The sequence below is a fragment of the Pteronotus mesoamericanus genome, unplaced genomic scaffold (genome assembly GCF_021234165.1).
Source record: "Pteronotus mesoamericanus isolate MK-2021 breed Mesoamerican mustached bat unplaced genomic scaffold, CSHL_Meso_final contig_182, whole genome shotgun sequence".
In the NCBI taxonomy this organism is placed as follows: Eukaryota; Metazoa; Chordata; class Mammalia; order Chiroptera; family Mormoopidae; genus Pteronotus; species Pteronotus mesoamericanus.
Window position 1 is genome coordinate 2344363 of NW_026555078.1, and position 24173 is coordinate 2368535.

The 24173-nt window shown below is 47.8% G+C and overlaps 1 protein-coding gene and 1 non-coding gene across 3 annotated transcripts in view; both read left to right on the forward strand.

Moving 5' to 3' along the window:
* The window catches only part of ATG2B (autophagy related 2B), a 61349-nt gene extending 43996 nt beyond the window's left edge, over window positions 1–17353 (forward strand). For both annotated transcript variants that reach the window (XM_054567062.1, XM_054567063.1), the window contains exons 31-42: window positions 885–1111; window positions 2132–2240; window positions 3049–3243; window positions 3869–3970; window positions 8494–8572; window positions 8889–9096; window positions 11521–11590; window positions 12131–12213; window positions 12815–12936; window positions 13178–13332; window positions 13969–14118; window positions 15598–17353. In XM_054567062.1, coding sequence (XP_054423037.1) covers window positions 885–1111; window positions 2132–2240; window positions 3049–3243; window positions 3869–3970; window positions 8494–8572; window positions 8889–9096; window positions 11521–11590; window positions 12131–12213; window positions 12815–12936; window positions 13178–13332; window positions 13969–14118; window positions 15598–15828 — 1731 coding nt within the window. In that variant the 3' untranslated portion in view covers window positions 15829–17353. The remainder of the gene's footprint in view (window positions 1–884; window positions 1112–2131; window positions 2241–3048; window positions 3244–3868; window positions 3971–8493; window positions 8573–8888; window positions 9097–11520; window positions 11591–12130; window positions 12214–12814; window positions 12937–13177; window positions 13333–13968; window positions 14119–15597) is intronic.
* Window positions 11893–12018, forward strand: LOC129066131 (small nucleolar RNA SNORA28). The gene has a single exon (XR_008528662.1). It is a non-coding gene; the product is annotated as a small nucleolar RNA SNORA28 (small nucleolar RNA).
* Window positions 17354–24173: the final 6820 nt, after the last annotated feature.

The window sequence follows — 24173 nt, forward strand, 5'->3', positions numbered from 1 at the left end:
TGGTTATGCACCACTATTCCTATGACAGATGACAGATCTCTTGAAGACTCAAAGAAGAATGACCTATACTTGTAGAATTTCCTTCATGGGTCATTGAGCTACGAATGTCGTGTGTAGTAAGGTTGCTGTTGAGGGCGGGGAGTTTCATGGCAGAAAGGGGTGCTGCATCGATTTGCTAGTCCCAGGACTAGGAAAGCGAGGATGTGGTTCGTGTGAAGGCTGAGGGCCAACCGATTTATACAATTTCTGTTTTAGAGTCATGCTCATGTTTGAAAAGCGCGGTCTGCTTTTAATGAGTCCCCAGTTCACTAACCAGAGTGGCTAAGCGTTGGTGCTAGAGCTTAGCCACTCCCATTCAAAATGAATCGCCATTTAGTGTGTATGTGTTTTAAACTGCCCAGTAGTAACTTAGTGGGTGAGCACACTTATTTGACTAAGTTCTGGGGAATTAAAAACATAAAAGCTACCACATTCAAGATGAACTCATTATTAGGAACATGGGAATTGGTCAGGATGTTGAAGGATGTCAGATTTGGAAGCCAGTATTGACTTTGAATTAAAGAGCTGTGCACAGATACACATGTGCATACATACACTTCAACACACACGCTAAGACTGTGCCTTTTTATCGTCAATTGCATAGTAAGAGCCACATTTCAGATTATAAAAAACCCTTATGAAGTGGTTTGCCTAGAAGAGAGCATCTCCTTTATGGTTAATAATGCAGAGTATCTTATGTGATGGTAAGTGTCAGTACTTACCCTGTTTTGTGTATTGAAACTGTGGAAAGAATGCAGAATCCAGAAGTGTCTGTGAGACCGGTGGCATCATCAGGGACTTTCACTGAGATAAGACAGCCTGCGCTGCCTGTTTCTTCCTTTTAGGAGAAGGAGGAAGAGCCCGTGGTGAAAATCATGGTGGATGACACAATCGTGATACGCGACAACTACTTCGGCCTGCCCGCTGGGAAGGCTGACGCGAGCAGGGCGCCCCTGCACTTCCCGCGGCCCGTGGTGCGGTATGTTGTCAAGGAGGTCTCTCTCGTCTGGCACCTTTATGGGGGCAAGGATTTCAGAACAGCTCCCCCGACTTCTCCGGCGAAAAGTTACATGTAAGTTAAATGAATTTCTGCATAAGTGTACTTGGCAGGGCAACATATTCTTTTTGTAGAAAAATACCTAGCATTTCTCATTTTAACAATTGTTAATAGGTGGAGACAAATGTATGTGAATAATAAAAAAAAGAATTAATAATAAAGTAGTATTAAAAAGCTATAATTTAAGTGTTACTCTTTACACATTAGTGTTAGAGTTTTCCTTTGTGTAAACTTGTTTGCATTTTTACTGAAATGTGGTGACTTAAGTGATTTCCATTCAGCAAAATTTTTTGGGTGCCTCTATGTGCCAGAGGCTGTGTAAGAGACATAGCCACCAACATGAATGTGTCCCGGACCCTGCCCTGCGTGCAAAAGGGAGAGACAGGAGTGTGAGCAGAGGGGGCGGGGACGTGTGCGCATCCGGAGGCTGGACCGTGCCTGCCCCCGAGTCACCAGCATCCAGCTGGGTACCAAGCAGAGTCCATGCTCCCGGAGTCTGTGGCAAATGGGGGTGTCACTCAGCGGGGCTGGGAGAGAACTCCATAGCGGGCCTGGGGGCAGGCCCGGCATTCTCGGTGGGGCAGGGAGCAGCAGGGAAGGCTTCCTGGGGTGGTAACCTTTGCCGCAACAGCATAGTGGCATTTTCAGTTTAAAGGTGATTTTTTAGATGCTGAGTTGACTGTAATTCTTTTCTGTATTCATTGGGATTTCTAGGACTTGTACTCTGACTGTAATGGGTTTCTGAACAAAGTAACAAGGAACAAAGTCCCATTTCCAGTCTGCCCTGAGCTGCGAACACCCACGTCACGGGTGGGGTTTCCTTCCGGCAGCCGGCTGACGGCCGCCTTCGTGAGGGCTGTGATGACACTCGCGGCCTCAGTGTCTCCAAGTGTCAGCGCTGTGGTTCGGATGCGTGGTCATGCAGCTCTGTGATCTTACTCTCTTTTCTTCATCTTGTTATTTTCCTGAGGTCAGTCATCACCTCTCTTTGAATATTTTTTTGACCAAAGTTTGTTTGTTGTTTTTCCGTTACAGCAGCCCCCACAGTTCGCCCTCTCACGCGCCCACCAGACATGGACGTAATACAGTCTGTGGGGGGAAAGGGAGGAACCATGACTTCTTAATGGAGATACAGTTAAGCAAGGTGAGACGGCGTTGTGAAAGGACAGCTCCGCTGAAGCAGGCGCGTCGGTGAGGGCTCAGCAGTGTGCCGCCCCCGCCCCTGCGTGCAGGCGTCGGCGCGCCCCTGGGGCCTGTTCCCGCTGAGGGTGCCGGGCCCCGGAGTTGCTGATTGGGCAGATCGGAGGCAGGGCCCACGCGTGGGCATTTTGAACGAGTTCCCTGGTGCGTCTGATAGTGCTTTTCCCAGGACTGTGCTTGGAGAGCCACTGCCTGGGGACTGGTCTGGGAAGGCCTGCTGTTGGCCGGCACGCATGTCTGGTCCTTTGGGAACGTCAAGGGACCAGTAGGGCCCGGTTCCCAGTGACATCGCGTGCATTCAATTCTGTCAGCTCGTCTGGGATGGTGCTAAGTGTCCTCTGGTAGCGTGTTTAACGTGGAAATAGGATGGTGAAGTCGGTTCCGTGTACCCAAGTGTATCCTTGCTTGCTTTGGAACCTGAACCCTGCTTTCATTGATTCATTTTCAAGCAGTGTCATAGGTATGCAAGATGATAGTTTCATGTCTTATTCCTTCTGAGGGTTTTGCTTGAAAAGAATAGGGGTTTTACCAAGGCCAGACAAGGTCAGGCAGTCAAGCTTGTCCTTGCGCGGCAGTGTGCACCCAGATCAGTCAGTAAGGGAGCAAATGAAGGGATGTCACCTTCTCTGAAAGTGGAATTGAAAGCTGAGAATTCAAAGACTGTGATGAGGGATGTTTTGCGCTGCAAAGAGGAAAGCCCGGTTGAAATAAAATGTCAAAATCGCCCTGTGCTCCTCTTCCTGTCCCCAAAGGTGAAGTTCCAGCATGAGGTCTACCCGCCGTGCACGCCGGACTGTGACCCGGGCCTGCTGGAGCACCCAGCCTCCCGGCAGGTGTTCGTCGTGCAGGACCTCGAGATCCGAGACCGCCTGGCGACCTCGCAGATGAACAAGTTCTTGTACCTGTACTGTAGTAAAGAAATGCCTCGGAAAGCCCATTCCAATATGGTGAGATTTTAGACTTTCTATTTCTTGTCATAGGAGTTTTAGAAAAGGGCTTTGTTATATCTAACTGCACAAGATTTAGACGGGAAAATTACTGGATAATTTTTCGCAGTTTAATATGAAAGTCTCTTTTAAAGATGCTGCTTAGAGTTTTATGGCTTAGAAATTATTTTGCTTGTCACTTCTAGGGTTAAAATTGTCCATATACTGATAATCTGAGGAAAACCAGAACTCCATAGCGATCTGCACAAAATCTTTAGTATTGCTGGAAGTGTTCCGATTTCTCGGGCTTTAAAAATTTTAGTGGAATAGCAGTGACCAGCTGAGGGCGTGCCCCCTGGGAATGTAGGTCGGTGGGTCAGCTTCAGGGGCTCAGCCGCCTCTAGGGGGCTGAGCGGACACTCTGTGCGTTTTCCCTCCGAAGAGAATCCCTGTCTTTCCTCAGGTCCCGGAGGGAGCGTGTGACCCAAAACAGTTGGATTCAGGTGTCTAAGGAAGGAGGGCGAACAGTTCCACTTTTTGTTCTAACATAGGGAATGGAAATGTCATGTTTTTTGTTCTTTTTAAAATGAGAACAAAGTCAAAGTATCATTGGGGGAAAAACGTCCTTCCCTTTTTTGTCTTGCAGTTGACCGTGAAAGCGTTGCACGTGCGCCCGGAGTCGGGCCGGTCCCCGCAGGAGTGTTGCTTAAGGGTGTCACTCATGCCGCTCCGCCTCAACATTGACCAGGTGCGTGCGGCAGGCCTCCTCCAGGGAATTAGCATGAAACACCTGCCCCTCATTCTGAAGGAGAGGCTTAATTCAGTAGCAGGAAATGCTTATTTAACTTCTATGGAAGTTGCATAGTTAGCACAGACTTCTGCTGGTGAAGAACAGGGCAAGTTTACTAGGCTTTTGGAATCTGAACTTCTGGTGAGTAAACATTCTTAGGTGTTATCCCCAGTCTCCCATTCGTTGTCTGCACGGTACTGCTCTTGAACCTGCTTCTCGTTGTATCTCTCACGTGTAGATATGCAGGGTTTTCAGAGCCTGAAAGGAATCCCTGCTATGTGACTGAAAGATAAAAAGGATTGTGGCTTAATCACACCTGGAAGACAATTCTTTCTGCCCTGGTAAAATGACAGATTAGTAAATTGGCACCTAAACAGGTCACAAAGAGCGGGGATTTATGGAAAGACATAAAGAAATCCACTTCCCTATATTCTAACAAGCATCTTATCAAATTATTCTGGGCTTTGCTTTGAGCCAGATTGCTGTTCAAAGTATAGCTGGAGCGTCTTCTGCGAACTTTATCCAAGATTGTGAACGTAAGCTGCTTCGTAGAGAGTGGTGCGAGGTGGTGGCGGAGAGCAGTGATTTGGAGTCAGGCCTGGGTGTGAATCTCAATTTCCTTTTTCTATTGGTGTGTTGGGGTAAGCTACTTAACTTCTCCAGCCTCACTTCTTCATAGATAAAACTCAAGAAATAGTAATACGTGTGGTATCACTCTTTTAAAAGAGGATTACAGGAGACTATGTAAAATGTTTAGCTTGGTGCCTGGCACAGAGTGTTAAGGATCACAGACGTTAAAACAGAAGCACATGACAACTGAGGAAAGTAAACGGGGTTTGGAAATGCTCTGCTTCGGAGATAAGGAGACCTCCGTCCCATCATGCGTGGGTGTGCACTCAGGACTTGGGAATGGTGTGTGTGTGGGGTGGTGGCATTATTTGTTCACCTAATATTGACTGGATAATGTTGCTTTGTTATTTAAATAAGTGACAGACATTTCAGGAATGATCTTAAATAATATTTATATCGTAAACAAAATATAGGCATGTCTCAGGGAACGTGTATTGAAACAGAACGTAGCACAGCCTGACGTTGCCGTTGGTGGTGTCTGAGCTGGGCCCGCCTCACCGGGTGCACTTTCGATCTGTGTCTTCTCGTTGTGCGAATATCTTTTGATGCCCAGGTTGTAATTTATCCACACACTGGCCTCGTAGGAACCGGGTGAAATGTTTATGGGAAATTTCATCTGTGGAAACCACATGTGAGCAAGAATTTGAGCAACGTACATCTTTATGGCCTGACTTCACCAGGCTTAGCAAACCCACTTTTCTTTAATAGACTTTTTTCTTTAATAGGAGCCTTGATTTCTTCTTTAGAACTATAAAGCATTGTGATTTTAAAATGGGGAACTATCAGTCTTAGGGAGAACAGAGAAGTGACGGTTATGGCGGCACTGGGGAGCAATGAGATGGTGCCCCAGGGTGCACGCGCAAGCCGCCAGCCGGTCAGTCTCGGGGAGGCGTGTCACCCGGACAGAGTCTCCCTGGTCTGCGTCTTCTAAGAGCGACACACTGTGTTTTGAGGAAGCAAATGGTCATCTGAATAGAAAACCAAATATTTGTGTTCTTCCCTTTTTGTTTTGAAAACCAATCGGTGGATGAATAATAATGCTCGGAGTAATATTTTTTCTTACCAAGCACACCTCTGTTTATCTTCATTGGCCCATAGGCAGTAAGTCTGAAAGCAACACATTGTTTTCTCTTTAAAAAGCTGCATTGCTGTTGAATTTCAGTGCAGTTGTTCCCAAAGCTCAGTTGTGCCCACAGGGTAGGCAGGAAACTGGGCAGAGGGAGTGATCTCCTAAGAAGATGATGGAGGTCATAGAGCCAGGCAGTTTGGATTCAAATTAGGAAGGGGGCAGGTTTCCTGACTCTCCTAGTCTAGTGTTCACTTTAGAATCGCACTGCCTGGAAATCCGTGTGGGGAAGATGTGCTAATTCATTCCAAATCCTTTGCCGAATGCTGGCCTCATCCCAGTTCTGTACTTGGGTGCTGGGCATATAAAGATGAATAAACACCTTATCCTCGAAGGCCTCTGTGTGTCGGGGGAGGGCTTCACACCCGTGGGAAGTACGAACGATAGAGGCAGGCTCAGGGTGCGAAGCCCCACCAGGAGAGGGCTCCCGAGCCAGGCCCGGGCTTTGAAAGAGTGAGCGGTCGTCAGGAAAGGCCTTCAGGAGGACGTGACGCTCAGGTGGGTCGTAAGGGAGGCAGTGGGTTGAGCCACGTCACAGCCTTTGTGAAAGCACGAGGGCCTAATTCAGGTCACAGATGAGATGTGCGGCCGTTCGGGTAGGATGGTAAGTAAGCGCTCAGCTGAGGCTGGAAACCACGAATATGTAGCAGGACCAGTTTGCACATTTGTGGGTTTTCAGCATCATTGCTTAACTGCCAGAGTATGAGACTGAAAGTAATGCTGTTAACACTTTGTCATATCGTACTGTTAATATCCTCTATCATAGGAACTTATAAAGCTAGGCAGAAGTATTCTATAGTCCAAGTTTAGCATAAATAATAAACCAAGTTTCTAAGTTCCACCACTGCGCTCATTCCCACCACCATAGGTCAGCTCTTACCACCGCACGGCTTCGTGTAAATGGGATCGTGACAGCGTCCTTGGCCTCGTGCGCGTGGGAGTCCTCTCCGCTGCCGCTCGCACTGGCAGCCTCTTCACTTTTACCGCTGGGCGGTATTTCGTTTTCTGGGCGCGCCACGGTTTGTGTGTTCACTTACTTACTGATTTGCACTTAGGTGATTTTCTTGTGCCTGGCTTTGATGAATAAAGCTGTTGGAAATTTGCGTACAAGTCTCGTTACGGACACATGGCTTCATTTTTATTGGGTATTACACGCAGAATTTCCGGGCCGTAGTGTAGATGAGTGTTTAACTACCATGAGGAACAGACAAACCGTTTTCCGAAGCGGTCGCTCCGCTGTACGTCCCTGCCGAGGAGCATGAGAGCTGCCGCTCCTTCACACTCCGCACGAGCCTGGGGTTGTCTTTGTAATTTTAGCTGTTGTCCTTGGTCCTCGTGCCGGCTGTACTTTGGGGTTCCCTGATGACTAATGATGCTGAGCGTCTTTTCACGTGCTTATTTGTCATTTGTTTATCTTCTTTTGTGAGGTATCTCTCTGTTGCTAGTTTTAAATTTAGGTAATTTCTCTTATGACTTGTAAGGAGTTTAACATAAATACCAAGATCTAAAATTTTAAGGACATTTTGAAAAGCTTATGATTAGTATCCCTTTGTCTGTTGTTCTGTGCATTTGTAGCAAAAATGGGTAAACCACTTCTTCAATCTTCCTTTTTTTTTTAAAAAGTACATTTATACCTGGAATTTTCTCTCAGTTTTTTGAAGGCAGTCATGGAAAAAGCATAGCATTAAAATATCACCATCTAGTGGCCAAAGTATAACATTTTATATATTATTAACTTTGTTAACAACTAATATTTGAGAGATATATACATATACATATATAGCAATATATAATGAATACATGTAAATATATAAAATATATAAATATACATGTGTAAAGCATAATGAATAATCCATGAATCCTTTACCCTACTGCAGAACCAGAGTATTTCCAATACTCTTGAAACTACCTGCTTGTTCTTCAGTCCCATCTGCCACGCTACCTAGAAAGATACCTTTCTAACCTTTATTATTTATACGTCTGATAAATGTGATCAGTAGTCAGTCAGATTCTTTGGAATTGCCAGTCAGATATTTGTGTGCAACCAAACATTGTGACCCTGTACTTTACCTTCACATTGCATTTTGTTTCAATGTTCATGTCCTATATTCACTTAGAATTTTTTAAGTGGAAGGGAAGGGTAGAGAAGAACAGGCTCAGGCATTTCATTTTCATATTCTTTAAAATGTATTTGTCAGTTTGGGTGAGGTAGACAAACTGAGGCCGCTGATAATGGGCAAGTACGGCTTGCACCTACAACCTCAAGAGATCCGAGCCCGCTAAGGACCATGTGTTAAGGCGGCCTAACACACGTGGGAACGGGCCAGGCGCCTGTCAGTACCCAGGACATGCCAGCTGCTCTTGCTGTCGGTAGCATCACACCGACAACGCGGGCTGAGAACCGAGGCCGAATGACAGTGAAAATGCTGCGTGTCCAAGAAAAGGAAGATGGGTTTTGATTTAGAACTTCTCTGTGTCTTAATTTTCACACACATAAGTTAATTTTCTCCTAGGCAGCGCCTGTAAATGTCCGTGTGCGGGGGGCCCTGGAGAGAGAGGGGCGGGGAGAGTGGGAGCGTCCGGCGCGCAGTAAGGGCTCCATAAATTACAGCTCTCTGTGGATCGGTAGTTAAAATACGGACTTTAGGGTACTTTGTTTCCAAAATTTAGAAATAGATGTACCTTTTTCCCTCCTTTTACTTATAATTACATCTCTTAATTTTAGGACGCCTTGTTCTTCCTGAAGGATTTCTTCACAAGTCTCTCTACAGAAGTAGAGCTTCTAATGGCTCCCGATCCAGAAGGTACTAAACATGTAGTTGAAAAAGTCTGTAACAAGGACTTGGATTTGGTTATGAGGCCTTTTGAGAATGTACTTATATATAGTCTTCATTTTCATTTATATAAATGTGTTCTGTGTTTATTATTTTTGTTAAATTATGCAAATGTAGTTTATGTAGAAGTAATCATTTAAAAGGTGAAAGTCAATTTTCTCTGTAGCAGTTGATTGTGTTTATTAAATGAAATGTAGCAAAACAAGCTCCATCTCGACTGATTTTAATGGCTACTCCAAGGAAGCAAGCATACCCAAGTTTTCAAGTGTGCACATTACCTTTTCAGTTAAAAAGTCTCCCGGGTCCGACGTCACCTGCAGTTTGCCAAGGCACTTAAGCACCTCGAAGGAGCCGAGTCTAGTTCTTTCTTTCCCTGGGCCAAAGCAACCTTCCCGGAACGAGAGTGCCAGTTCCGCGGAAGCGGTGAACGGGGAGGAAGAGAAGGGCTTCTCGGCGGAAGAGGCGTCGTTTAGTGACCAGCCTGTGTTTTTTAGGTAAGTCCTTTGAATTTGATCAAGTGAAGCTCTTCCAGAGTTTTGAAGATTGCTCTTTCCCGTGTCTGCCTACGGTGGCCAGGAGGGCACGTCGGCTTCGCTTTGCGCTGCCGAGCAGTCCGCCGGGGCTCCGTGTTTGTTCACGGGGGTGCCACCGAACGTCCCGCTCTCGTTTTGCACGCCGTGACCCTGGTTGAGGATTCACCTCTCTGCTGGTCCTGTCGCAGCAGTTTCCGTGTCCTCCGAGCTGCTGCTCTCTCCCCTCTTCTGGTCCTGCTCTTGCCAGTCGCGCAGTGGCCCCTGTGAGCCGCCTCCAGCGCTGCCGTCCTCCTCCTGTCCTTCACCCACCCCAACGCCCACGTTCTCCCGTTTTTCTTCTGGGCGTTTCCCGTCTAGCTTTCCCAGTCCGTCCTCCCCCATCGCAGCCGGGTCCTTCCCGACCCCTCCCTCCGTGGATAAGCTGGCGCTGCCGGGGAGCCCAGGCTGCTGCGGCCAGCCCCGGCTGCCCTCCCGCCCTGGAGCGTGCCCTCCTTTGCTGGGCGGCTTCCCTGGTCTTCTGTGCTCCTCTCCCATCGACCTCAGTGGTCCCCAAAGTCTCTCTTTGCCTCTAAGTTCTGAGCTCAGACTTTGGCCCAAAGTGAGCACTATAGCTATTTTTAAAAATGTATTGATTTGAGAGACAGAGAGAGGAAGAGGGTGGCGGGGGGTCGGGGAGAGAAAGAGACAGAGAAACGTTGCTTTGTTGTTCCACTTATTAATGTCTTCACTGGTTGCCTCTTGCATGTGCCCTGACCAGGGATCAAACCCACAGCTTTGGTGTATTGGGATGAAGCTGTAGGCCACTGAGCTACAAGGGCAGGGCTGCAGTATAGCTAGTTTTTAAGTGTTTTTGTTTGTGTTTTAATATGTTGGGTGCTGATGAAAAAGCCCCAGCGTGTGACCGTTGGAGAGGCCCGGGCACAGACGACAGCTGGTGGTTCCCAGCCTTCCCGCCGTGAAGGACGGGCCTCTCTTACTCCTGTCCCGCCTCGGCCGTTTTCCTTTTAAACACTTTTTCCACCAAAAAAATTGTGTATTCTAAGTTTGCATTTCCATTTTATACTAATCACATATAAACCACCAATTTGGTTTTTGTAAATACTGGAAAACCGGTACAAAAGAAATGGAAATGTTGAAGAAAGGGCCCCGCCCTGTCCTTGTTGAACACTGAGCATATGCACGCCACAGTTTATTCTAGGCACAGCGAACAAAGTAGAGAAAAATCCCTATTTAACTGGACCTGAAAATAATGAAAACACAGGCGTTGTCCTGTGCCGTGCTGTGGGGGAAGAGGAGTGAGGGAGGAGGAGGCGGGCAGCCAGGGCTGCTGCTCGCAGGACCCGGCGGGGACCCGTGTTCGGGCGGCGAGAGGCGGCCCCGGGTCAGGCTTCTCGTGCCGACGGACGTGAATACAGCGTTTGCTTTGTACTGTAGGTTCAGTCCTCTTTGAGGGATGGTTTAGGAGATAATCACCAACCTTAATTCTGTAGGAAAAGTGTGTTTCAGGTTCCAGTTTACACTCCAGCGTTGGAAGCCAGCTGCTTCTGCCTGACGTGCGCCATCACTGTATGCAATGCCATTTTCAAAACTCCCAGTATTTTGATTTGATAGCCTGTATACAAGCTTTAATCTCAAGAATGCTCACTAAGCCCTGGCTGGGTTGGTCAGTGGGTTGGAGTGTTGTCCCGGTGGACACCAAAAGGTTGCAGGTTTGATCCCCAGTCCGGGCACAGGCAGGAGGCAACTCGTCGATGTTTCTCTCTCTCCCTTTCTCTCTTTGTCTCTCTGAAATTAGTAAATATATCCTAGGGTGAGGATTAAGAAAAAAAGAATGCTCACTAAAGCTCACCAATGTAGGTGGCATTTAAAAAATTTATTGACAAAGACATTCAGGCTCACCGGTGTTAAATGCCACGTCCATGACGGCTTCCTGCGTGGCTGAGAGAACTGGGGCCCAAGTCCACTCCTCCTGGCTCCTTCTGCTTCATAATGGAGCCGAGAACAGATTCCTCACCTCCTTTCTTTTTACTTTTTGGTAATGATTATATTATTTGGTTTAATCTTAAAGGTTGCTTTTATTAATTTGCTGTCTCTATGAATCGAGAATATCTGCCAGAATAAAATTTTTCTAAGATGAACATCATTTAGTAAACTAGAAAAAGGTTTTTATGAGAAATTTTAAATATAATAAAATACATATGACTTATAAGATGATCAACATTGATTTAGCTGTTATATTACCTTAAGAAAATGTAAAGCCAAAAGACATTCTCTTTTATTTATTCTTGGTTTTGTTTTTATTCTCCAGTTGAACAAATTAATTTATACCTAATTAACTATTAGTAATTTGAATACCAATAACTCCCCTCCTTTCTTTATCTTCAGAGAATTTAGATTCACATCAGAAGTTCCTATTCGACTTGATTATCATGGCAAACATGTATCAATGGATCAGGTTTGGAAACTTTGTATAAATATACTCTACAAAATTATCTCATTTGTTTTTCTAACAGACTCAGTTAAAACAATTAAAAACAATTAAAAAATTGTTTTTTTCTGTCATAGTTTTATATATGAAATAAAGTACAAGGTTTTTAAAAATTTAATTCTTTTTTTAAACTAAATTAAATACCATTTGCTTAAGAACCCAGGGTAATATTTGATATAAATTGGGTCATACCTATTATAAAATATGTATTGTTTTGCTGTAAATATTTTAAGTGTTTTAGCTTCATTAATAAATATTACTTTGATTGCAAGCAACACTCTGTGGCAGATGATCAAAACTGTCTGACACAATTTGAGCTTGCTATAGTAACAGAGTCTGACCTATTCCGGCACTCTCTCTTCTATGAGACAAGCCGTTATATAGACTTAGACAGTGCTCCAGGGAGAAAAAAAAAATATTACTTTGACTTTCTCATATAATAACTATTTTAAATGTTGAGTCTCTCAATTTACAGATTAATGTGGCCTCTTTCTTTGCATTTTCAAGGGCACATTAGCTGGGATTTTGATCGGCCTGGCCCAGTTAAACTGCTCGGAGCTGAAGCTGAAGAGGCTCTTCTATCGGCATGGGTGAGCTGCTTCATCATGCGGGGCTTGGGGGTGTAGTTGCTAAAGTCAGTTTACAACGAGGAAAAAAGGAGTTTTCTGAGCAAGCATATGTAACAGTTTACAGCACCGTTTGCAGAGAGCTTGTTTTTAGAGGATCCTTACTGAGATTTAGCCTAAGAGTAGAAGTAATTTGAGCAGAGTAGTCTTTTTCAAAAACAGCTATAGTTATATTTGAAGTAATATCCAAAGATTGTAAGTCAGCTTATTTAGTGAAAAGACTGAAGTTCACAAGGGGATGGGTCATAGCAGGTAAGAACTGCACGGTGGTTTAGAGATGTTGAGTTGGTCCTGGGCTGGGGTTTTGGATGTTCAAGAAATAAGAACAGTAGTAAAGTGCACTTAATGTGTTGCCTGCACCTTTCAGAAATTATTAATGTCACAACTGGGCCATATATGTGTGTGCATTTATTAATATGTATGTATATATTCAGATTGAGCATCTATAATACTGTGTCCTTGTAAACATAAATTTTCTTCTGTGTTAAGTAAAAATATCCCCCAGGCTTATCTAGAGCTATAAATTTCTTTCTTCTTCCTATATACTAATAGTCCTTTGCTCTAGTTTGCTAGGTGTTGACAAATTATTCTCCTATGCAATCACTGAATGGCTTACTGACATTAAGAAGAACCAGCTGCCAGGAATCCTGGGAGGTGTTGGGCCCATGCACTCCCTAGTCCAGTTAGGTGAGCTTTCTTTTTTTATCAAAAGGTAAGTTATTTTACTTAATCTGTGAAAGGTAATCTTTTCGGGTCATGCGTACCTTTAAGAGTCTGTGTGAGGCGCATCTTTCTAGAAAACCTGCCTTTGTAGTCCTCACGAAACTCCGCTTCCCCTTTCGGGGGTTGAACGCCCCGGGCTGACACGCGCGCGGAGAGCCGCGCTCCAGCCCTGCCCTTGACCGCTGCACATCGACTGTCGTCCTAGTGCAAGGCCTGAAGGACTTGGTCTGGCTGCCCATTGAGCAGTACCGGAAGGACGGCCGCATCGTCAGGGGGTTCCAGAGAGGCGCCGCCTCCTTTGGCACCTCGACAGCCATGGCTGCCCTGGAACTCACCAACAGGATGGTCCAAACCATACAGGTACCTCTCCACGGGCACCTGATTCCACGCAGAGGGGAACCGCAAAACAGTTCCCTCATTTTGTTTTTAAAACGATACTGTGAACATATACAGAATGTTGAGAATAGATATTTTATTTGCAATGATTTAATATCATGCTTTTTAAATTGGTTATCCAGTGTTGAAAAGTTAGTAGAATTAGTGGAATATAGTGTCAAATTTGTTTGCCTATTTCTGGTAAATTATAACCATTAAGTTACCAAGGATTTATTTCACCACACTAAATGAAAAGATCATAGCTAAACGGAAAGAAGGCATTACGGTACAAAGCGTACTTGTGTGAAGCTTTGTCATGTTAAGTATTAAGCCCCAGCTGGCCCTGCGCAGACTGTGCACCCCTGCCTGGTAACAGGGGACCTGTCCTTCGAGGACAGAGCGGGGACGCACAAATCAGCTCGACCGAGTGAGTGTTGAATGAACACTTAATGTTCCTACTACAAAAGCAGTACATTCTTGGGAAGAGTTCACACACGGCAGAGGTGCCCTGGGAGGGCGCGGGAGCCCCTCTGTCCCTCCCTGTCGCTGTGGGAAGTGAACGCTCGGGCCATCCTGCCAGATTCTCCCGAGTCATTTCTTACTTCCTATAAAACACCCTAGGCCGCGGCCGAGACTGCTTATGACATGGTGTCTCCTGGCACCCTTTCCATCGAGCCCAAGAAGATGAGACGGTTTCCTCATCACCGCCTAGCCCACCAGCCGGTGGACCTGCGGGAAGGTGTGGCCAAGGCCTACAGTGTTGTGAAAGAGGTAGGTGACACTTGAGTGGGACAGGCCGGAACTAGCTTCCTTGCCTCTCCAGACAGCGGTCAGCGCTGGTGTTCATCCCAAAGAGCCCCTGGCAGTGGGTTCGGAAGCCCCCCAGCGGTGGGGCAGACGTGTGGGGCAGAGGCCTGCCTGTAACTGCGGGTGCAGGTTTTCCCCCCACCACGTGCTGGCCGGCAGGAGTGCCTCGGGCAGCCGTTGAGCTGAGAGAAGTAGCCTCTGGGGCCCCAGCGCGGCGGGGGGCAGGAACCTTACTGAGGCAGGGCCCCCAAGAAATGTGGGGTGGACAAGTAAAGGCAAGACCATGGGTCTCTTTTTTTGGAAAGGGAGTCAGTCGGGAGAATAGAGAGGTGATTAGCAGTCAGACCTGTTCCTGCAGGGGCGGGATCGGGCGTTCCCAGGGGACATGTTAGAAATCAGGTGTGTGGACGTGGCCTGGGGCTCCGGCGGAGCAAGGTGGGGGCAGCGCGTTCCCATCTGCAAGGTGCTTGCTTGATTTCATCTGCATGCATCTTAGAATCCATATTTGCCTGCTTATTTGGTGCCAGGTGGTTTTCCTCGCTCCGAGACGGGGAGGCAGGCACCGCAGGCATGGCCGCCCCTGCGGCCCGCGGTGGCAGGGGCGGGCAGGACAGGACCTGGGGGTTGGGCCTCAAGTGCGTTAGTTCTCTGTCTCTAAAGCTGCCAGCGGGAAGGTGGAGGGGGGAGCAGGGAGCAGGGCGGGGCTGGCAGGGTGTGCTTGATGGGGCTGAGTCTGAATTCTGTATTAAAAACCTTTTTAAATAGAGGTTCCTAAATGGTGGTAAATTATGTTAATATTAGGCAGTTACAAGAGAGATGAAAAATGCTACCAAAGCTTCATTCCTAATTATTAAACATGCTCCTGCTTTATGTTCTCAGAATTTCCTCCGTTTAATTCAATAAAATGTTCTGTTTAGCCTTTTATCTTAATTGAATGTTCCACAGTTATCTTCGTAGTGCATAGTCAGTAATTTAAAACAAATTAAATAATATCCTGGAGCTTCGTAGAGTCAGGTTTTCTTGTTCCAGTTGGATCAGAGGAACTATCACCATATTCCTGCAGTGATTATGTTTGATCCAGAAGCTTCGTTGCTGTTTGACTTAAACCGGGGGTGGGAGGGTGGGGTGGGGGGGGATTGGTGGGGCCGGCAGACCTGCCCTTGGACCCTTCAGCACCTCCCTAGCCCTCCCCCTGCGCGACTGAGGGTTAGCGGCGTTTCCTGCACTCAGTTGTCACAACAAAACACTCAGTCATACTGATTCCCTCTTACCCCTCCTTATAATTAGAATTTTGCCATAAAAGTAATTACCCTGGGTTATCTCCAAAGCAGTTGTTTTGGTCTACTTATCAAAGTGTTGAGTAAATCCACAGAAGTGTGTGTTCTGGGATAACGTGGAGTTTTCCGACCGGTGACGGACTCCCCTCTCTGCCGCCCCCTTCAGGGCATCGCGGACACGGCTCACACCATTTACGAGACCGCGGCCCGCGAGCACGAGAGCCGAGGGGTCACGGGGGCCGTGGGCGAGGTCCTGCGCCAGATCCCGCCGGCGGTGGTGAAACCTCTGATCGTTGCCACGGAGGCCACATCCAACGTGTTAGGAGGCATGAGAAACCAGATGAGACCGGACGTCCGGCAAGACGAGTCCCAGAAGTGGCGCCACGGGGAAGACTGACGCTTCCGATGCGACTCCCGGCAAGGACGAGGGTGGAGCCAAGGAGCTGAGCGTCCCAGGGGCAGCTTTAGAGGGAACCCACGTGATTTCATTGTGCTCATCTCAGGAACAAAGGCATGTCTTAGTTAAGTAACTTAATGTCCCCAAAACGTGCAACCAACACTTCTGCCATTTTAGGGCTAGTTTGGTACTTGCCTGTAGAAACGTTTGATGGCTGGTGTCAAAAGTCCTTAGAACATTGCTGCCAAGTTAGTGGAATGCTTGCTTTATTAAAATGACTCGACCTCTCCCAGCTGCAGGCGCGCTCTCATTGGAGACCCCCTTCTTGGCACAGAGTGCTCAGAAATAGTCGGGCCCTTGGAACGCGCTGCTTAGGCTGCTCCGAGGAGGTGCTTTTTCTCAAGGTTTGAAAAGAATCACAGCTTCGAAACGTCCGTGGAGAATGAGAGCGCCACAGGCAGAGCCGAGCTAAGAGGGTTTTCCATGTGAGAGTCAGTGAGGGATGAATAGCCGAGCCTGTCGGGTGCCGTGTTCATGCCCTGAGAACACACTGCGTCCCATGCTCAGACCGTCCCCCGGGGAGGGGGGCGGCAGCGCCGGACGTGCTCCGTAGTGCTGCACTTTATCCTGTGTGTGTGTTTCTAGAGTCGTACGAATCATGTGCTGTCTGTCTCCTTTATGTACTTCCACAAGGGATACACCAAATACAGAAAGAGTCAGTCTAAAAGTTTTTGGCCAAGGAAGGAAACTCAAGTGTAATAATTCTCATTTATTTGAAGTGTAACTGAAAATGCATTCTCTGATGAGCTGGGGCCCACACAGTTGTTTATATGTTCAGTTTTAAGCAGTCATAGTGCTTGTTGGGAATGTGTGGAAAGGGAGAGTGGAAGTGTTTTTACGCTTTTAAATTAACCAAAAATCCTCCAAATTTGCCCTAGTCAGCTATTTCGAAGTACCATTTTTACCTGGTTAACAATGTACATTTTGATAACCTGTCAGGAATGAATAAAGTATTTTTATTTAAAGGTAAAATTGTTTTATGCTTCCATGAATATTTTGCTTTTCTTAGAGCATATTCATAGATGCAATACTCTGATTTATCCCGAGATACTTGGGAACACTTTCTCAAAGTTGATTTTGGTTAATAGCAAGTAAATCATTCCCTAGGAGTGAGAGGGAAATTGTTCTCAAGTACTCAGCCTCCGACTTGAGGTTGATCTAGCGGGAAGGAAGGGCAGGACTTTGCATTCATCCACTGTGGAAGGTTGCACAATGACATTTTCTGCAGTGGGGGGGATATCATCGAGGCGAACTTAGATTTCAGAACCACATTTCAGTTTGGGGTTTGGAAAATGATGTTGAATCAGTTTCATTCTCTAAATATTGTAAACAAGACAGTGTAAACCAAAAATCTGAACACTTAGAATTTTTAAAAATTGTGCTAAATAACGCTTATTATTATTTTGTTTCCTTTTTACTGCTGAAAAGCTTACAAGGGCAGTGCTCAGAGGAACGCCCTGTGTGAGTATCACGGGTGCCTGTACGGCTCTGTCCCCGTCCAGGGAGCCTGTGCAGACGTGGTCCCAGGGAACACGGCCTCCTGCCTGTGGGGGCCCCTCGACTGCCCTGCCCCTCACCCCCGGGGCCCCGCCTCCCTCACAGCGGAGCACCCCGGGCGTGCTCTCCCCAATGCTGACTCACACTGACAAGCCCTGGGTCACACTGGAAAACGTGAAATCTCTTTAACTTTTAAATAGATTCCCCACAGTCACAGGAACTGCTTAAGTTGAAAGAGATAGAGGGTAGGGAGAAAGAATCTTCTTTGTACTATGAGCTGCACATGGACCATCTTTTGACAAACTAGGCTTATACACCACCCCCCCAAAACCCACCGTTGTGGCGCAGTCCCCACGTTTGCTCTGCTCTGCCTCCCGCGCCAGCCGCTGATGGAACCTGGGTTTGGGACCGAAGCCTGCGTCTCCAATTCAGCGTCAGGGGCCTGTTCATGGCCGTTGAACCAAGACGCTCATTAATGGAGGCGTTGACGTGTCTGTATTTGCACACTTCCACTGTCAATTATCCTTAATTTTTTTTCTTTTTCAAAAGTGCCTCATCAGACTGTTACGTTGTGATGACACAGTAAAAAGGGTGCTGGGTGGGATCTCAGGTGGCCAGATCTGTGACTTACCACACGGACGGCTTGGCCAAGACATGTAATTTCTCTAAAGCTTGGTGTCCCTTCTCTGTAAACAAAGGGGTTCCTGAGAGCAAAGCCCAACAGATTTTCAGATGATGAGGGTGTGTGCGCATGTGTCTAAATGGTGGCACAGGCGTGATGCTCAGTAGAGTGCCCCAGCCCTGTGACACCTCAGACGGGCGCACAGTCCCGCGAGAGCACTGGTTACATGGCGTACAATAGCCAGGGGCGCCTTCAGATCTCGGCTCGTTGAGAGTGTTGCATCTCCGAGCAGCCGCACTGCCCGCGAGGCTGCTCTTGGTGTGGTGCAGGCGGCGTGTGCCTGCTTGTGGCTGCGCAGAGGCTGTGTGGGCGTCTCCCCGAGGAGTGCGGGTAAGGGAGCCGGCCCAGGGCCCTCGGGGAGCATCAGCACCCGAGGGCGCTCAGCGCTCGGGTGGGACCGCCTTCCGTCACAGCGGCGGCCGGGGCCGGGGCCGTGTCTGCTCCTAAACAGGGCTGGTGTGGGTCTCCCTTGTCCCTTCAGTCTGTCCCTAGATTCCTGTTATTTACAGGTAGAATGTCCACGCAACATTTGCCCTTTAAGATAGATAGGACACAGTGGTTCTTCTACACGTCATTGCAGTGGACTTTCATTTTAATAAAGTTTGGTTCCAACTGGGATTCCCACTTAAGCACATATTTAACATCAACATTTTTATAATGCAAAACTCTCTTAAAGAAAAAAAAACAACTTCCCAAGTAACAGAGTGTCTACAATAGCAAAAGCACTAAAAACCAGTGTTTCCTCCCTCCTGATATGTGTCAGTTTTAAATGCTATTAAAATATGTCCTGGCTGGTATGGCTCTGTGGATCGAGTGCCGGCCTGCAAACTGAGAGGCTGCTGGTTCAATTCCCAGTCAGGGCACATGCCGGGGTTGTGGGCCAGGTCCCCAGCAGGGGATATGTGAGGCAACCGATGGAGGTATCTCTTGGCGCATCAATGTTTCTCTCCCTTCCTGCTTCCCTCCCCCATCTGTAAAAATAAATAAATAAAAATTTAGAAAAACAAAATAGTTCCAGCTTTTAAGGGACTTAAAAAGTTTATTTTTATTTTTATTAAAAGTAAAAAGTTATTACTCTTTAGCCATCTCCTTTAATAAGGGGGTCCCGTAGGTCCGCCGCCTTTGTTCAGCGGCAGGACAGCCCAGCAGCCCCGCCCCTGCTGTCTGGCTGGCCCGGGGCGCCGTGTGCCCCCACCGGAGCGCAGCGAGAGCAGGCAGTGTTGAGGTTAAGCTCTTCAAGACAGGGAACTGACACTTGGCACCAAGTGGGTTCAGGGTTCATAATTCCCTGTGAGCATTTATTTCAGTGTTGTATATGTACAAAGCTGGGGACTGGGCCCGAGTGAAGTCCCTTAACTTGGTGTCGGTTTTCTTACACATGCGTTGGATAGAGTTCCTGTGAATTGTGGGGAGCGTGGCAGGGTCTGCGGGCTAAGCTGAGCAGTCTCACTCCCTGTTTTCCTCTTGACCTGCTTAAGACTTTGGAGAGAATGTCTATGAAGCTGAAGTTTCTTGAAAGTAAGGCACTAAGCAAACATGAAGTGATACTCTTACACCTGCAAGTGCCTCAACTTGGATGTACCAGCTGATATCAAACAGAAAAAAATCAAATATACATTTGTGAGTCTTAGTTTAAAAAGGAAGGTTATTTGTATCGTGTATCGATAATGAAGGTGAAAACAAAGATTTGTTTCCATTACCAAAAAATCTTATTTCTGTTTATGGGAAAATAGTCGTTTTATATAAGAATAATTGAGTGCTTTAATGCTAATGTACTTGTATCTGACTATTTTCAGGATCATGCTAGGCACCCTGATCCCTTTCATAGGTTATATGTGCACAGTTGCCAGTCAGCCAGTTTTAACCAGAAGTATTTTCCTTTCATTGTACTTTCTGCAAATCAGAGGTAGAAAATGTCGCCTAGCACATGACCTTGATGGGCTTCTCTTGGGATGAGGAATTCAAGCGAGTTTCAACAGTTCATAATTTGAAATATCAGCAATTTTTAAGAACAGAGGTGTTCAATATTTTCACCTCCTGTAGCTACTGGGGGCCCCTGGGTTTCAAGCCTGTTGCTTCACAGGAAGCACCAGGGATTCCCAGAGATGGCGAAGGCGATGCGGTCCCACCCCGTGGCATCTCCGATGCTTGGCGCGGGGGACATAGCAGCCCCTCTCTTTAAAACAATGTTTACTTCGCTGTTTCCCATGTCGTTTGTGTGTATGAAGCGGCAGCCTCCGATTTCCAGTTGCATTTGTCTTACATTGTAAACCTTGCCAGTTACACGGGACTTCGTTTGCAGAATTTGGCAGGGGCGCCATGCTCAGCCCTTACGTTAACCCACCCGCACTTGTCTCGGGCGTTGCCTCAACCCCACCACACGTGAACAACACGCTGTGTATGTTGGCTGTCATTGCTACGCTTCCTGATTAATTACAGATGTGACTACTTTAAAAGTACCGATGCTGTACAAGTATTTTTGTGGAAAATGTAACTTGTGACTATTGAAAATATGAAATTAAGAATACTCTTGAAGAGAATTAAAATATTTACTCTTTGGAGTTTGCTTTAAACTCTATTGTCTTTTGCCAAGAACCGTTCCCAAAGCCTGTACCTGATGCTTTTGTCGGGGAGGGGGGAGGGGGAGGCCTGAGCTAGACACGGCTGCAGGGAAACGGTGTCCCCACAGTCCTGCTACTGCCGACGGCAAACGTATCTACTTGCCGCCCACTTCTGAGACCCATAAGGCATGTGCAGTTAAAATTGGCCACTCTAAGCCCCTTTTAGATATGAGTCACCGTTTTAGCTTTCCTACAATATAGACTTGTGGCCAACGAACTCATCCTGTAGGTTTGCTCATAGGGACCTACATAAATGCTTGATAAATGTGTTTTATTTGGAGGAATATTTTTACTTATAAAAGGAACATTTAAAAGAAATACTTACCTCTTTAAAAAAAAGTTTTTATGAGTTTATCTGAGCCAAACTGATGACATAGGCCAGGGAGCTAGATCTCAAGTGCTTTGGAGAAATCCTTATTTTTAAAGACAGCACTTTAAAAGAGGTTTTGATGTGGCACATGTCACAATACAATCGTCCACTTCTGAGCAGTCAGGGAAAAGTCACGTCGCGCCTCCCACGCGGCTCTCGGGAAGTGCTGCTTGCGTGCCAGGCATTGTGTGCTCTTTATACACCCTCCGGGCCCCTCCAGGAGCAGCTGGAGAGTCCGTGTTCCTTGGGGACGGGGGAGGAGACCCGCTCCGAGACGTCAAGGTGCTTGCTTGCAGTCACATGGTCACTTGGTTTGACTCCCAGGCCCATGCTCATCCAAGGGGTTCATTTCGGAGGAACTTGCACGGTCTCACTCATTTCCTTCACTGGTGAGGAAACTAAGGAGGGGCTTTTGCTGGAAGATTGGGACGAAGGGCTCTCGGGCGCCTTGGGCCAGAATCAGAATGAAGCTGCTCATCCACCTCCGCCCCCGCGTCCGGTCCGGCCCCTCTTCCCCGGCCACACGCCAGCTGCTCTGGTCGGCCAGTTCTGGCGCATCCCTGTAAGGGGCATTAGAGCCACCTGGAGAATATTTTTTAATGCTGAAGGTCAGGCCCCACTCAACACCAACAAAATAAAAGTCTCGGAATGGGGCTAAATCAGGTCTCTCCACCATAGCAAACTTGCCCTGTGGCGCCAGAGTCACCTTTGTTGTGGGCCAGTCCTGTGCACGGTATGATGTTTCGCAGCCTGTTTGGCCTCTACCCACAAGATGCAAGTAGCATCCCCTCCCTAACTGTAAAACCCAAAGTGCCATCGGAAGCACAGATGTCCCCCTGGGCGGCAAAGTGCCCCCGGTGCAAATCAGTGGGCTAAAAGCTCCCCGGCACGCCCTGACCGGTGTGGCTTGGTTGGGCGTTGTCCTGCAAGGCCAAGGGCCGTTGGTTCGATTCCCGGTCAGAGGGCTTGCCTGGGTTTCGGTTCCAGCCCCCATCAGGGCGCCTACAAGAGGCAGCCGATGGCTGTTTCTCGCATCTGTGTTCCTCTCTCTCCCTTCCTTCCCCCTCTCTAAAAATAAATGAAATCTTAAAAAAAAAAAAGGCTCCCCTGGTGAAAATGACCAGGGGATGAGTGCTTAAGGCCCTTCTCGCCTTCCCCTCTAGAATGTTCTTTCATCTTATCTGGGCCTAAGGGTTGCCGTTTCAGACAGGCCCGAACGCCCGGCCGACCTCTTCGTCCTCCACGATAATACACGCTCGTTAACAGAGGCCCCTGGGGCCCTTCTCTCGTGTTATAAACCCGTATTGGCTGTTGCCCTGTTTACTGTCTGAAGCCTCCGTGAGAACAGGGTGCATGTCGCAGAGGCAAGGGGTCGGCGACTGGTGAGCGAATGGGCGAGTGAGCGGATCTCCGTGGCCATCCAGTCCCCGCAGCCACTTTGCAGGTGAGGAAATGAAGCCCAGGCCGGGGAGCTGCTTGCCTCAGATCACAGGGTCAGTACCTGAAATGCCCTTCATGCAATGCAATTTCATGTTTTCTTGGTTTTAGCAATAATCTCATAAATAATGTATAAATATATAAAATAAAATGAGAATTAAATGTGTTAAGTATTTATGACAACCACTTTGTTCAGCACTCATGGGGCATCCACATTCGGGATCCTCGTCGGAAGCGTGGCCACACAGGGGACCGAGGAGGGGGAAGGGGGAAACCAGTTAGCCCAGGCGGGCAGCAGCAACGGGGGCCCACGCGTCCGTGGGGCTGACGCTCGGCCACGGAAAGACCCGGCGCCGCTCACGTTCAGATCTGGGCCTGCCCTGGGCCTGAGCCGTGGGAGTCCGCGGTGGCTTCTCACCGTTCCTTGGCAACAGGAACACCGGGACCCTCCCCCCACCGCCTTCTCCAGCCTGTCTGTCACGAGGCCAAAGCTCCCGGAGCCGCCATGCAGGCCTGAAGGGACTAAGGGCGAGAGGGATTCACAGAACCTGCGGCTGAAGGAGAGGGGCTCCGGCCGCAGCTGTGGCCTCCAGTGGGGCGCCGGGGCCAGAGGGGCCACAGGGACCCTCCTCCCCGGGCTCCCACCTTCCCGTGTCCTGCGGGAGACTCCCTCACGGCGAACCAAGCTCATGCCGCCCCTAAGGCCCGTGGGCAGAGAGCCATGGAGAACGCATCTGGAGGGCGAATGGAAGCTGTCCAGCTCTCAAGCTTTCTCTTGTTCGTATTTGTCCTATTATCTTCATTCTGCAGATGGCAAAACCGGGGCTTAGGGTAGGCGTGACCTACCTCAAGCCACACAATGTCCTAGTTCAGGAACACGAGTCACTAAATGACAGATAACTCCCCAAATCCTAGCAGCGTAACCAGAAGACAGGTCTTCCTCCTGTACATCACGCCCAGTCGGTGCTCCTGAGTGCCTGGCAGTTCACATGGTGACGGAGGGGCCCCGGCTCTTTCCATCTGTGACTTGACCTCCCCCAGACCCTTAGGATCTGCGCCTCGGGAGACTCGCTCCACCTCCTAGCACAGAACTCAGTCATGTGATCACGCCCAGCTTTAAGGGAACCGGGCAATGCCTTCTGGCTTGGTGCCTAGGAAGGAAGGAAGTTGGGGTTGGTGAGCAATGCCGCTCATAATTTAGAGCTTGAGTCCAGGAATGTCTGACTCCACATCCGTGCTCTTAGCACAGACTCTACTCGAATTACAATTAGGTGCACTGCAAGATAATTTGCCACGGCCAGAGTTGGATAGTTTTCTTTCTCCTGGGCTTGTTTGTTTATATTCCTAAAAGCAGTTTCACGTGGAGCAAATTAAATTCGGTAACCATTTGCTGGGTAATGAGGTAGGATAGGATAATGGAGTGGTTCTCAAAACTTGTCTACATATAGGAGGATCTCTTAAAAAGTCAGAAGCCCAGGCCACACCCAAGAGCAATTAAATCACTGTTCCTGGGGTATATTTTTGAAGCTCCCCAGGGGACTGTAATGTGCAGACCCATTTGGGAACCACTGGTATGTGGCAAAGACTATAGATCGTTTATGATCTATATTCTGATCGTAGAAAGAACCTAGGCTCCACTACTTGTTAGCTGTGTGACCTTGGGGAAGTTTCTTAACCT